This window comes from Triticum aestivum, chromosome 1B (genome assembly GCF_018294505.1).
Source record: "Triticum aestivum cultivar Chinese Spring chromosome 1B, IWGSC CS RefSeq v2.1, whole genome shotgun sequence".
Classification (NCBI taxonomy): domain Eukaryota; kingdom Viridiplantae; phylum Streptophyta; class Magnoliopsida; order Poales; family Poaceae; genus Triticum; species Triticum aestivum.
Window position 1 is genome coordinate 145,622,889 of NC_057795.1, and position 13,837 is coordinate 145,636,725.

The window sequence follows — 13,837 nt, forward strand, 5'->3', positions numbered from 1 at the left end:
GTACGCCTTCCTTGAAAGCGCAGGCTGTTTGATGCTCTAAAACATTCTCCACCAGATGGTGAAGTGTAGTCCAACAATGGATGTAATCTCTCAAAGTTTCATTCGGCTTTTGGACACAATGTTGCAACTCAGACAGCCCAGCAGGACGCTTGCAAGTGCCTTCAAATGTCTTCATAAACACTCGAACCAAGTCTAGTAAATGCTAGCAGGGGCCAACTGATTCAACCAGGCCCTAGCTGAGCCTTCAAGCATCAAGGGCATGTGCTTCATGGCTAATTCATCATTACCTCCACTGAAGGAAATAAGTCCTAGAGGCAATAATAAAGTTGTTGTTTTGTATTTACTTATATCATGATAAATGTTTATTATTAATGCTAGAATTGTATTAACCGGAAACTTGATACATGTGTGGATACATAGACAAAACACCGTGTCCCTAGTAAGCCTCTACTAGACTAGCTCATTAATCAAAGATGGTTAAGTTTCCTAACCATAGACATTTGTTGTCATTTGATGAACGGGATCACATCATTAGGATAATCATGTGATGGAAAAGACCCATTTGTTAGCTTAGCTATTGCTTTCTTCATGTCAAATACATATTCCTTTGACTATGAGATTATGCAACTCCCGGATACCGGAGGAATGCCTTGTGTGCTATCAAACATCACAACATAGCTGGGTGATTATAAATATGCTCTACAGGTATCTCAGAAGGTGTTTGTTGGGCTGGCATAGATCGAGATTAGGATTTGTCACTCTGAGTATCGGAGAGGTATCTTTGGGCCCTCTCGGTAATGCACATCATAAGAAGCCTTGCAAGCAAAAAAGACTAATGAGTTAGTTGCAGGATGATGTGTTATATAATGAGTAAAGAGACTTGCTAGTAATGAGATTGAACTAGGTATGTGGATACCGACGATCGAATCTCGGGCAAGTAACATACCGATGACAAAGGGAATAACTATGTTGTCATAACAGTTTGACCGATAAAGATCTTCGTAGAATATATAGGAGCCAATATGAGAATCTAGGTCCCACCATTGGTTATTGACCGGAGAGGTATCTCAGTCATGTCTACATAGTTCTCGAACCCGTATGGTCCGCACGCTTAACGTTCGATGACGATTTTGTATTATATGAGTTATGTGATTTGGTAACCGAATGTTGTTCGGAGTCCTGAATGAGATCACGGACATGACAAGGAGTCTCGAAATGGTCGAGAGGTAAAGATTGATATATAGGACGATGGTATTCGGACACCGAAAGTGTTCTACAGGGACCGGGTACATATCGGGTCATCGGAAAGGGTTCCGGGCACCCCCGGCAAATATATGGGCTTAATGGGCCAAGTGAGGGAACACACCAGCCCACAAGGGGCTGGTGCGCCCCTTATAGGGCCAGCCATATGGGGAGGAAGGGAAAGGAGAGAAGGAGAAGGAAAATGTGAAGTAGGACTCCTACTTCCTTCCCCTGCCCCCTCCTTCCTTTCCCCCTTGTCCAAATATGGCAGGGAGGGGGCGCGGCCACCTATGTGGTGCGTCAGGCTGCCTCCCCTCCCCCTTGTCCAAATATGGTCTATTCTGCTAATATTAGCAGAATAACTATTCTGCACACCACTTCGGCACTGCACGCTCAACAGAAGCGTACTGCATCATTTTGACGACGAGCACTGCAATAGAGACTAGTGAACTTCGTGTCGAAAAAAATTGCACGCGGTGTTTTTTCGGTACTGTTTTCGCTCTAATTTTTTAACCGTTTATCGGAATGAGGCGTGTAATATACCATTAAAAATCTATGGATTAGGCGCAACTTCGACATGTTGAACACTTTTCGAGATTCCACACGGTTTAAGAGCAGTTTTGAAAATAGTGCGGCGGATGACGAGTGGCAGCAAGCGTTTTTTCGCATTTTTTTCTAAACCGCTTGTCGGAATGAAGCAAATGATACGCTGTTGGATAGATATCGTCGAGACGCATCTTTTTCATATATAAATCTTTCTCTAATTCGTTACGGTTTAAGAGCAGTTTCAAATTTACTAAATCGCGGAATTCTGTTTTTTAAATTTTTTTAAATTTTCGGCACTGTTTTCGCTCCAGTTTTTGAACCATTTGTCGAAACGAGGCGTGTGATACGCCGTTGGAGAGCTACGAACGAGGCGCAACTTTCATATGTTGCAATGGTTTTGAGATTCCTTACGGTTTTAATTTAATTTTGAAAATCGTGTGGCGGACGATGAGTGGCAGCGGCCGTTTTTTGCGAAATTTTTACAAACCACTGGTCGGAATGATTCAAACGATACTCCGTTGGAAAGATATCGACGAGGCACAACTTTTTCATGTAGAACGCTCTCTCTAATTCCTTACGGTTTAAGAGCACTTTTGAAATTACCAAAATACGGATACTCTGTTTTTCGCGACACGAAAATCGACGCGTGTACTGCATCAGACAGAAGAATGCACTGCTTCAGATGAAAAACCGCACTGCATCGGATGAGCAAGCGCACTTCATGATTTCTTTTATTTACACGTAAATTTTCTCAGGCGAGGAAGTGGATCGGACTCCACATCTGGCATAAGTGAATCGCAAAAGTATAGGGAAATGAACCGCATTATTTTTTTGTCGTTTCGGTAACAATTTTTCTTTTGCACTTACAAGATGAACATCATCAAAGAACCGACCGCATTGCTTCAGTTTGAAAACCACACCGTGAACAACATTACTATTTTTGTCGTTTCTCTACCATTTTTTCATTTAACACCACATCAAATGGTCAAGTGAACGGCATTATTATTTTTGTCGCTTCTCTACCATTTTTTCATTTAACACATCTTAGCACTGCATTTTCTTCTTTATTTTTTCTGTTTGGAGTTTTGGGTTTCCACATTGGCAAGCTGTACACTTGCGAAGAAGCGAACCACATGGTCGAGGGAAATGAGCCGCAACACAACTCGAAATGAGCTTCTTTTGTAAACAATTTTCAAACGAGTCCACATAACTTTTATACATAAATTATCGAAAACCGCACGTTGTCTTTGTCCTCTCAGGCAAAAAAATCCCAACGAGGGGCACGGTTGTGCATAAGTGCATATCCACGCTCCCGCGCCTCCAACCGAGTGCAAAATTATCGAAAACCGCATGTTGTCTTATGCACTTATGCACTGCACGCGGAGTCCCAGTGCACTGCACCACCCAACCCGCGCTGCTCCAGGGACGGACGAGGGGGTGTGGAAGGTTATAGGAGATTGAATCAAACTGCATAAAGATTGCCATGGAACCGCACGCTTCCGCGTTGCCGCACTGCATCTGGAAGAAACCTCGCCGGTGGCAACTCGATCCAAGGGGAGCCCAAGCTTAACACAGGTGGGGGCGATGCATATTGCAGGTGCCCGTGGGACGGACTGCAACAACAGGCAGACTCGACTGCTCGACCATGGCTCCACGATCTGTAGTGAGGGGTGGCTAGGACTCCTCCCGCTTTTCCTTCTCGCCCTGATGATCATCGACCTTGGGCGAAAACAAGCTGCGTCTCATGGGAACTGTACTGCACGTCCGCACATATCCAAAATCTGAAAAAACGCAAAGAACAATTTTTGTGAGCTGCAATTCCACGAGTACTACACAGCAAAATCTGCAACACAAAAAAAATCAAGCGGCACCAGGGGATCGAGCCGAACATCGATTCCTTACTGCAGCTCACAAAATTACAAGGGGAGATGTAAAGAACTGCACGGTGTCGTTGTCTGTACTTCATCCTGCGGGCACCTGGGACCTCGCCGGGAGTTGAGCAAAGGGACGTTGGCAGAGAGAGGTCGGAGGACAGGGGAGCGTGGCGGCCAGCGCTCATACTACCCTGCGAGGGTAGCGGGGGTGCCCGGACATGGGGAGGAGGAAGCAGAAGGCTATCCGCACTGCATGGGCGCATCAGGCGAATTGCATGGGGCTGGGGGTGGAGGCCCTCTTTTCTGCTCGTCGTGGTGTTCTCCGGCGAATCCGCTAGTCGCCTGCACACCCACCCCCCATGGAGATGATGGCCGGATCCAGCGGGCGAGGGGTGGCCAGTGGTCACCTGCAGAAGTGGAAGATAGGAAGGCGACGCACATCCGGTCGGCCCGGCCGAAGGATGAATCGCGCTGCCTCAGTGGTGAGCTCCTTTTAGGGCACGGTGGCTGGCCCTCCCCACCACCGGCCACCCGCGCCGTGCAGAGGTTGGGGGAAGGGAGTGGAGCCCGAGATCCAACGGATCCGCATACGGGAGAAGGTGGTGGGCGGGTCGTGTCGCCGGGGATCGCCGGATCTGAAGGTGGCCGGCAGTAGGTTCCAGTGGCGGCGGAGAGCGGTGTATTGGGACTGGGCAAGGCAGTGGCGCGCCGGGTCAGAAGGAAGTAGAGGGGATCCCCAGAGGTTCGGCTGCCGGCGGCGGCAGCAGTGGAAGAAGGTGGAGGGGATCACCATGGATTATCCAGGGTGGGAGGCGTGGGTTTGTGCGGGATGTGGGGGGATGCGAGCGAGGTTGGGGATAGGGAGGAGGTAGTGGGTGGTCGTGGGTTTGGGTGGTTGGGGTTTTTCCCCTCTGCGTGCAGTTCGTCTGTGCTGGCCGTTTAGCTCGGTTCGGGGTCTGGATAAGTTTTCAGGTGTTATCAGAATAAGGTCTTAAAGGATGTTATTAGAATAGACCTATCTTATATATATATATAGGGTGGGTTTATTATGATAACACTCTTAAGACCCTTATTCTGCACACCAACGTGCTTATTCTGATAACACCCCCTGATGACCGCACCCCCGAATCCCCCACTACCTTCGTCAACGTCCTCTCACGCAGCCCGCAGGGGCTGGCGCCCCACTCCCCCAACCCACCTTCTTCTCCCGAGCACGCGCCGCCGCTCCCCTCCCCCCGCGCATCTTTTCCTCCTGGTCGGGGCCGCCGCACGTCCTCTTCACCACCCCGACCACAAACCTCCCCCGCCGTGCGCCCCACATCCCCTCCCCCCCCCCCCCCCCCCCGCACCACCGACGGAGCCGGCCAGGGACTTGACCTCCCTCGCGTCAGATCCAGCTGACCATGACGGCTGTGGATCCCCCTCCCCCTATCCTGCCTTTCTCCTTGATCGCCGCCCCACCCCACCCGGCTTCTTCCCCCGCCGGCGCCGCCCCACCAGCATCTGGCATCTTCCACCGCAGGCGCCCTGCACCAGTCGTCTCCCTCCCACCTTCTTCCACCTCAAGGAGACGGGATCCGGGCCGGCAAAACGTGCCCCTGCGCGGCCACGACCAGCCCCAGCTGCGACATCCCGGTACATGGCGGCATGCTGGGAGATGGATCGCGACGGAGCGGCGGTCGTCCATGCCGTGGCGACGCGGGGTCGCGCTCCTCCTGGAGATCAGCCCGGCCGGCGGCGCCGGCCAAACCTCTCCTAACCCCGGATCCACACCTCCCCGGCGGGGATCAGGTGGAGCGAGGCCGGGTCGATGCGGGTGGTGCCTGCCTTGCACTGCAGATCCCCACGGCGGTCCCTCCCCGCGTCGACGAGCACCATGACTGCGAGATCTCGCCTGGCCCTCCCTTCCTCTGCTTCCTCTGCTTGCCGGTCAGTGCAGTGCACACGGGCGCCCTTTTGCACTTCTTTTTCGCAGCTCACTTGTTGTTTTCAAAGTGTCCCCTTGCAGTACACTTTGTTGCTCCCTCGCAAGTCTCTCCCCCCCAATCTGCAGATCACCGGCAGCGCCCCATTCCATGTCGCAGTTTGTTTCGGTCGTCCACACCATAGATCATGGAGCCATGGTCCATGCAGTCGATTTTGCGAGCTGTTACAGTCAACCCCACGGGCACAGGAGGACCTTGGCGTGACCGGGCTATGGTGGTATCACGTCAGTATGCTTACGGCGCTGCCGATGCACGCATAGGACCAGGTCGTTGCTGGAGCAGCCCACATGATGGGGGCACGCGGCCATCGTTGACTCCACAAGCAGTACGCTTTGGGTACTATGAGTTGTGCAAAAAGGCCAGCGACACGATTGCATTGGTATTTTTGTTTTTGAGTTGAGTCAAATACAGGAACCTATGTGTCAAAATTGAAAATAGATGTAGTTTGATGCAAGCTCTCATGTGGTTTACTTTGCAAAAGAAAAAACCATAAACACTCGCATGAAGTTCACTTAACCTTCTAATGGAATTCGTATCCGAGCAAAATTTCCAAAAAAAAATAAACAATGCAGTTAACTTGGCCCTACCATGAATTATTTCTTGAAGTTTTCAAAAAAGGCGTGGTCCATTTTCTGGTGATTGGTGGTTCACTTTGTAAAAAAGAGAAAATTCCCACGAGAGATTCTAACGCACTTCATTTTCATTTATGGGATGATTGAAAAAGAGGTTTCGAAGTTCACTATAAAAAAATAATGTGGTTCACTTTCGCTACTGTCGCGGTGCACTTATGCCCGACGCGAAGTGAAAAGAAAATATTTGTTACGGAAACAACACAAAAAAAGTAATGCGGTCCATTTCTTGATAGTTTTGTGGTTCACTTACGCCTGATGTGAAGCGCAGTGCACTTCCTCGCCCCGGGAAAATTTACGTCTCACAAAAAGAAATTATGCAGCTCGCTTAACAGTTTGATGCAGTGTGGTTTTCGGTGTGAAAAAGTGCGTTCTTCTATCTGATGCCCCATTACTCAATTTTATTGTTGTTGAAAAGTGCACTTCATTAGTTCATTGTAAAAATTGCAATTCATTACCGTGGATTGGCTGGTGGAGAGTGCAGATTTTGTATGCTATAAAACTCCTCTGTTGTCCATTTGGTAAACACAAAACAAAAAAGATCTCAAAATGAAGCTCACTTCTATATTAGATGTAGTACACTCGATCAGTCCCTGTGGTCCACTCACTTGGTCAATGTGCGTAAAAAAATTAGTACGTACGAAAAAAAGGACAACAAAAACTCATGAGGTTCACTTTTGGTAGTGTTGCGTTTCACTTTCGAGAGTGTTGCGGTCCACTGTCGTTCAAAAAAAAGTTGAAAAAAAGACAACAAAAACTTGTGCGAGAAAGTTTACGTCCGACAAAAAGAAATGATGCAGTGCACTTGTCTGTCTGTTGCAGTGCGGTTTTCAGTTTGAAGCAGTGCGTTCTTTTGTTCCACGACGATTTTGGTGTCGCGAAAAAACAGAGTGTCTGTTTTTCACTAATTTTAAAACTGCTCTTAAACCGTAAAAAATTAGAGAGTGTGTTCTACATGAAAAAGTTCCGTCTCGTCGATATCTTTCCAACGGCATATTATTTGAATCATTCGGACCAGCGGTTTGCAAAAGTTTTGCAAAAAAACAGCTGCTACCTCTCGAAGTCAGCCACACGATTTTCAAAATTAACTAAAAACCGTAAGGAATCTCAAAACAATTTCAATATATGAAAGTTGCACCTTGTCCGTAGCTTTCCAACGGCGTATCACACGCCCCGTTTCGACAAACGGTTCAAAAACTGGAGAGAAAACAGTACCGAAAATTTCAATTTTTTTGAAAAACAGAGTTTTGCGATTTAGTAAATTTGAAACTGCTCTTAAACCGTAATGAATTAGACAAAGATTTATATATGAAAAAGATGCGCCTCGATGATATCTATCCAACGGCGTATCATTTGCTTCATTCCGACAAGCGGTTTAGAAAAAAACGCGAAAAAACGCTCGCTGCCACTCGTCATCCGCCGCACTATTTTCAAAACTGCTCTTAAACCGTGTGGAATCTTGAAAAGTGTTCAACATGTCGAAGTTGCGCCTAATCCATAGCTTTTCAATGGTATATTATACACCTCATTCCGATAAACGGTTAAAAAATTAGAGCGAAAGCAGTACCGAAAAAACACCGCATGCAATTTTTTCGACACGAAGTTCACTAGTCTCTATTGCAGTGCTCGTCGTTAAAATGATGCAGTGCGCTTCTGTTGAGTGTGCAGTGCCGAAGTGGTGTGCAGAATAGTTATTCTGATATTAGCAGAATAGACCGTCTGTATATATATATATATATATATATATATATATATATATATATATATATATATATATATATATATATATATATATATATATATATGGGGGGGGCGCCCCTAGCATAACAGAACAACATCTGTTAGCCGTGTTTGCCCCCCTCCATAGATTACACCCTCGGTTATATTATCGCGGTGCTTAGGCAAAGCCCTGCGCGGATCACTTCACCATCATCATCACCATGTCGTCGTGCTAACAGAACTCATCTACTTCCTCGATATCTTGCTGGATCAAGAGGACGTGGGACGTCATCGAGCTGAACGTGTGCAGAACATGGAGGTGTCGTACGTTCGGTACTTGATCGGTCGGAGCTAGAAGAAGTTCGACTACATTAATGGCGTTGTCAAACGTTTCCGCTTTCGGTCTATGAGGATACGTAGACACACTCTCTCCTTATCGTTGCTATGCATCTCCTAGATAGATCTTGCGTGAGCGTAGGAATTTTTTTTGTTTTCCATGCAACGTCTCCCAACATCCACCAATCTGCACTGCCACTAGGTAATTCTCCAACCACATGTCTGGCTTTGACTCGCCAGTAAACTTGCTCACTCCTATAGCCAATCTGACGTTGGGAGGAATCTCAGCAGCTCGATTGGCTCTGCTGAAACACTCAGGCCCAGAGACGAACGCTCTGCTCCCACTTAGGTAATCTCTATCCAAACCTTCCCTGTTAGCTCTGCTTTTGTCAACTAGGCCCTGCACGAGGACTGACCTTGCATCAAACCCGAGCTCTTGGGGGTCAACTGGGATCCTCCGCTCGTCGCCATATGGGCGTCTGTCATCATACCACCGGGGCGCGTACGAACCACCCCTCAGAGAGGGCGTAGGCACTCGACGGCGGTCATCACGGTGGTATCGAGGGTCAGATTGCCCGTGGCCTTGACCCAGGTACTGGCCCTGGCAATGACCATGATCTTCATGCCGCAGAGGCGATTTTGGGCTGTGTGCCAACTGAACTATGTCTACCATGACAGACCTCTGTGAATCCTATTGCGTGATTGGGAAACAACCGAGTTCTATTCTCCTGCCGCCCTAAGGAGTGCCCAAATCTGCTGTAACCCTCTACCAGCCTCGGAACGGGATGGTGGATCGAATCTGCAATACGCGCAGCTGCTGCAACATTTTGGATCGGAGTACGGTATATCTGACACTCATCCCGAGGTCCAGTCAGAAACAATTGCCGTTGCCGTTGACTGGAACTTGGGATATGTCTGTGGGCGCAGTCATCGAGTGCTTGCTGAAGATTCTCCAGGCGCGCACACTCAGCCAGAGTGGCTAGGCACGCAGCCTCCAAGGCCAGAGCTTCAGGGGTCTCCCCAACGATGGGGGTCTAGAGATCTTGATCATTTCTGCGCTGCAGCTCTTCCCTCTGCCCGTAGTGAGGGCTTGAGGATAGTACTTGTCATTGTCGCTGACGGACCACCGCTACCGCCCGCGCCATGGGGAAATCCTGGCGTGCTGCACTGGGGACCAACCATGATGACTTCCACCGCGGGGTCATTGCTTTCACACTCGAAGAGAGTATCCGAATGGCCAGTCGACGGGTCGAACAAGCCATAAAGGGACTCATCGGGATAGATTGCCGCGATTTGTGGTGTGGCCGACTGAAGGGCCACCGCGTGTTTCACCCACCGCTGGAGCCGCGAGCGACTGGATCACTTGCGACGACGGGCAGCAGGAAGCGAAGACGCCGCAGGTGCCGATCGATACTGAGTCGACGGCTGCTGCAGGAGGACGCCATAGACACTCGCGTAGAAGTGCACCGCCCCGCGAATGAGGAGTTCCTTGACGTTGAGGGGGGCCTCTTGGATCCAGGCCAAATTATCGGCAATAAAAGTGAGTGCGCCGAGACAGATCTCGCGACCCAAGGACAATCCACCGCTGAAAACCATGTTGACGAAGATCGAAGTTTGCAACCTCACCGGAAGTTGCTTAGACACCTGCCCCTTGGTGGGCGCCAACTGTCGTGGGAATGGATCTGACAGTAGAGATGGGGGGGTATGTAGGAGGAGCCAGTGCCTAGCTACGGTGAGGTTATACACTCGGTTTTATGAGTTCATGCCCCTCTCGGAGGAGGTAACAGCCCTATGTCTCGGTGCCGGGGAGGCTTGTTGGTTGGAGTGTTGAGTTACAGGGGGTGCGAGCCCCTGTGCCTGAGGGGAGAGGTGGCTTATATAGAGTGTGTCGACCCCTTGCCGTCCTTAGTTACACAAGGGTTCATTGACAGAATAATGACAGGAACGTTACTGGTAAAACCCACATTTGACAAACCTTAAGGCTACGGAGTGAATGCCTGACCGTTGCCAATCAGAGGTGACTCTAGGACTTCTGTCCTTCGAGAGAATCCTTGTCTTCCCAGTGAATAACAACGATCGAGTGGAATTGGGGTATCCGAGTGGATCTATCATCGAGTGGATTGCATCCAATGATGATTCCAGTTGGTACCTTCTTTCTATCTTTGTAGGTCTTGGCCACTTGTGCAGTGTCCTTGGGTAGGGCATGTAGGTCAGGTCTAGGACCCTACCCTAGGTACATGTCATCATCACCAGGGCGCTGCATCCACACCAGGTGGCCACCTTGTTCCACACCTGAATGGCGAGAGGGCACTCCCGGAAGAGGTGCAAAGAGGTCTCAAGGTTCCTCATGCACAACTAGCAAAAGTAGTAGTTGCCCCAACCTCTGCGCTGTAGCCAGTCATTGCACCATAGCCTATCCAGGCGCAGCAGCCAAATGAACATCTTGATCTTGCCGGGTGCCCAAACCATCTAGATTGATCCTCTGAAGTTGATTGTTGTGCTGTCGTCGAACTGCACATTGTAAGCAGAACACATAGAGTACTACCTAGAGCTGCTCAGAGTCCATATGACCACATCCTCCCTCCCATCTTCCATCGTTATCCCAGTGCTTTGAATCTCCCTTGCTAGTTGGACCACAAGGTGCATGATGTTGTCGTGATTGCCGTGTTGAAGATCAGAATCCACCGGTCTTCGTGTAGTGCCTGCCAAACCGATATCTTCTTCCTAATGGATTGCGTGAAATCCTCCGGATAGGCCAAGCATAGCTGCCTGCCTCCCAGCCAAGAAGAGAACTAGAAGGAGGCCATGGCGCCGTTGCCAATGGTGACTGCCGTGCAAGCCGTGAATAAGGCGCGGTCTGCGTCATCGCAAGGAGTGTCCGTTGTTGGTATCAAAACTGGCAGATCTCAGGTAGGGCGGCCCAAGTTGTGTGTCTAAGGATCAATGGTAACAGGGGACCAGGGGACACGATGTTTACCCAGGTTCATGCCCTCTTAAAGGAGGTAATACCCTACTCCTGCTTGATTATATTTGAAGAGTATGAAGATTACAAGAGTTGATCTACCTCGAGATCGTAATGGCTAAACCCTAGATGTCTAGCCCGTATTCCGATGACGGTAATGAGGATAGCCTCTACAGACTAACCCCTCCAGTTTATATACACACTGGAGGGGCCTAGGGTTTGTACAAGGTCGGTTCATAAGGGAAGGAAACACCCAGACTCTGATATTGCCGTTTACAAATGGAGAAGTCCCATCCGGACATGGAGAATAATCTTCAGCTTGGTCTTGTACGACCCATCCACCCCGGCCCATACTCCTGGGCCGGACACATCAGGACCCCGAATCCGGGACTCCTCAGTAGCCCCCGAACTTGACTCCAATGATGATGTAGTATGCGGATATAACTCTTCGGCTTTGCAAGGAGGGTTCTCCACCTTACTCCAGATTGACGATAGTCCGGCATCGGCCTATGCGTGTAGTCTTTATGATTCCTTCTTGCCATTGCCTCGATTTCCACACGTCTGAGTGAATGCGAACGGTCCATTACCCTTATATTTTAATATTTTTAGTAGGCACGATCGGTGCCTATATAATGAGGTTAGATCTTCAAAATGCCATTTCACATCGCCCCAAGAGCAACAGAGCAAACCACGAAAAAACCTCAAACCATGGCTAGTGTCCCTGGCTCCTCCTCGCGTCCTCATGGCCCTCAAGAGGGGGATTGGCAAAGTTATTCTGTATCCCATCTTCAGCTCAATCATCTCCAGACGCAAGGATATCTTCCCCCGCGGATCTAATCTCCGTACGGGCAGGATTAACTTCTATGGGCGATGATGCATTGGCAGAGAATTTCTCCAATCCCAGCCAAGGGGAGAGGGTGTGCTTCATCTCGTTCCTTCTGAGGGGTGTAGGATTCCCGATCCACCCCTTCCTCAGGGGTCTACTGGAATATTACAGGATCCAACTACACAACCTCACACCAGGTTCCATTCAGCATATTTTTGGTTTTGTCGCCCTTTGTGAATTATTTTTGGGCTACGAGGCTCATTTTGAACTATGGAAAAAGTTCTTCTGCCTCGTCCACTGCCACCAGGGCGGAGGGTCCATATTTGAAGTGGGCGGCGCCGAAGTATGGCACATAGCCAGATCGTACCCAATCAGGACTCCGAAGAGGGGGTCCAACGAATGGTCTTCGGAATGGTTCTACATTGAGGATGTTCCCCTTACGGACCCTGTTTGGCGCAGGCTTCCCAAATTTTCCAGCGCTCCTTTGAAGAAACTATTCAGCTAGCACCGCAAATCCACCAGACAAGAGGATAGTGCGGAAGTGATGAGACTAGTCAGCAAGGTTAGATTGTTGACCCATTCCGGACTCTCCATCGCTGAAGTCATGGCTATTGCAATAAAGCGATGTATCCGGCCTCTTCAGTCCAGAGTGGGTCCTTTATGGAACTACAATAGGAAGGACGACGTGTCTCGCTATATGTGAAATGGTCCAGATAACCAAGCCGCATTGGCTTCCATGCTTGTGGACCTTTATAAGGGAGAAGGAGACTTCGCTCGTCTACATTGCCGGGACGGTTTCTCCATGTACAACCCCGTTGACTGGGTAAGTTTAGTCATTCAACACCTTCTTTATCATTGGGGTGCATTAACTGAATACTCTGGTTGCTTCAAAATAGTCATGGAGGAAGGTAGTGGAGAACATCTATTGCCCTCCTCCCCAACCAGAAGACCACGCACGTCATGAAGACCCCAGATTCCATGAGGATCCGAATATATTTGTGGAATTTGAAGAAGGAGTCTATTACTAGGCGAGCCTTGACGGCTCGGAAGTAGCCATCATGGACGATTACCCCGATCTCTACCCCTTTGTTAAGGTAAGTGTTCAGAAATAAAAAAAGAGTGACATTTCCACGCATAACTTACTCTCCACACTATGCCGTATTTCGCAGGATCGGCGCTCAGCGAACCGTACCCAAGGCCGGGCAACAAGAAGAAGGACGACACCTCAAGGGGTGGTCGTGCAAAGCGAAAGGAGGCCGGGAGCGCCACTGAGCCTACTCCATCACCAAAAAGGTATATTACTTATTTCATATTTGGGCGTAAAGCCAAATTATCATCTTCATCCTCCCTTTATTATCTCAGGAGAGGTATACAGCGAACCGTGTTGGAAATATGCCCTAGAGGCAATAATAAATTAGTTATTATTATATTTCCTTTTTCATGATAATCGTTTATTATCCATGCTATAATTGTATTGATAGGAAACTCAGATACATGTGTGGGTACATAGACAACACCATGTCCCTTGTAAGCCTCTAGTTGACTAGCTCGTTGATCAATAGATGGTTAGGGTTTCCTGACCATGGACATTGGGTGTCATTGATAACGGGATCACATCATTAGGAGAATGATGTGATGGACAAGACCCAATCCTAAGCCTAGCACAGAGATCGTGTAGTTCGTATGCTAAAGCTTTTCTAAATGTCAAGTATCTTTTC

General features: G+C 48.9%; 1 protein-coding gene and 1 long non-coding RNA gene across 3 annotated transcripts; one reads left to right on the top strand and one right to left on the bottom strand.

Moving 5' to 3' along the window:
* Nucleotides 1-2,935: 2,935 nt before the first annotated feature.
* LOC123112697 (uncharacterized) lies at nucleotides 2,936-4,523 on the bottom strand. Its single transcript, XR_006455646.1, has 2 exons — nucleotides 3,660-4,523; nucleotides 2,936-3,569 (listed from the first exon to the last, which is right to left on the bottom strand). It is a non-coding gene; the product is annotated as an uncharacterized lncRNA (long non-coding RNA).
* Nucleotides 4,524-4,937: 414 nt separating this feature from the next.
* LOC123112688 (uncharacterized) lies at nucleotides 4,938-6,163 on the top strand. Of its 2 annotated transcripts, none has more exons than XR_006455645.1 (2): nucleotides 4,938-5,591; nucleotides 5,658-6,163. XR_006455645.1 is itself a non-coding variant. In XM_044533754.1 (2 exons), exons 1-2 carry the CDS (start codon nucleotides 5,310-5,312, stop codon nucleotides 5,905-5,907), a joined length of 519 nt encoding a protein of 172 aa, XP_044389689.1. In that variant the 5' UTR covers nucleotides 4,938-5,309; the 3' UTR covers nucleotides 5,908-6,163. The 2 variants fall into 2 exon arrangements, 1 of the variants encoding a protein (XP_044389689.1); XM_044533754.1 differs by having other exon boundaries at nucleotides 5,671-6,163.
* Nucleotides 6,164-13,837: the final 7,674 nt, after the last annotated feature.

Excerpts from the sequence above, each read along its gene's own strand:
- LOC123112688 (XM_044533754.1), top strand. The coding sequence starts at position 5,310 with ATGCTGGGAGATGGATCGCGACGGAGCGGCGGTCGTCCATGCCGTGGC. Across the intron at positions 5,592-5,670 it reads TCTGCTTCCTCTGCTTGCCG|TACACTTTGTTGCTCCCTCG; the intron begins GTCAGTGCAGTG and ends GTCCCCTTGCAG.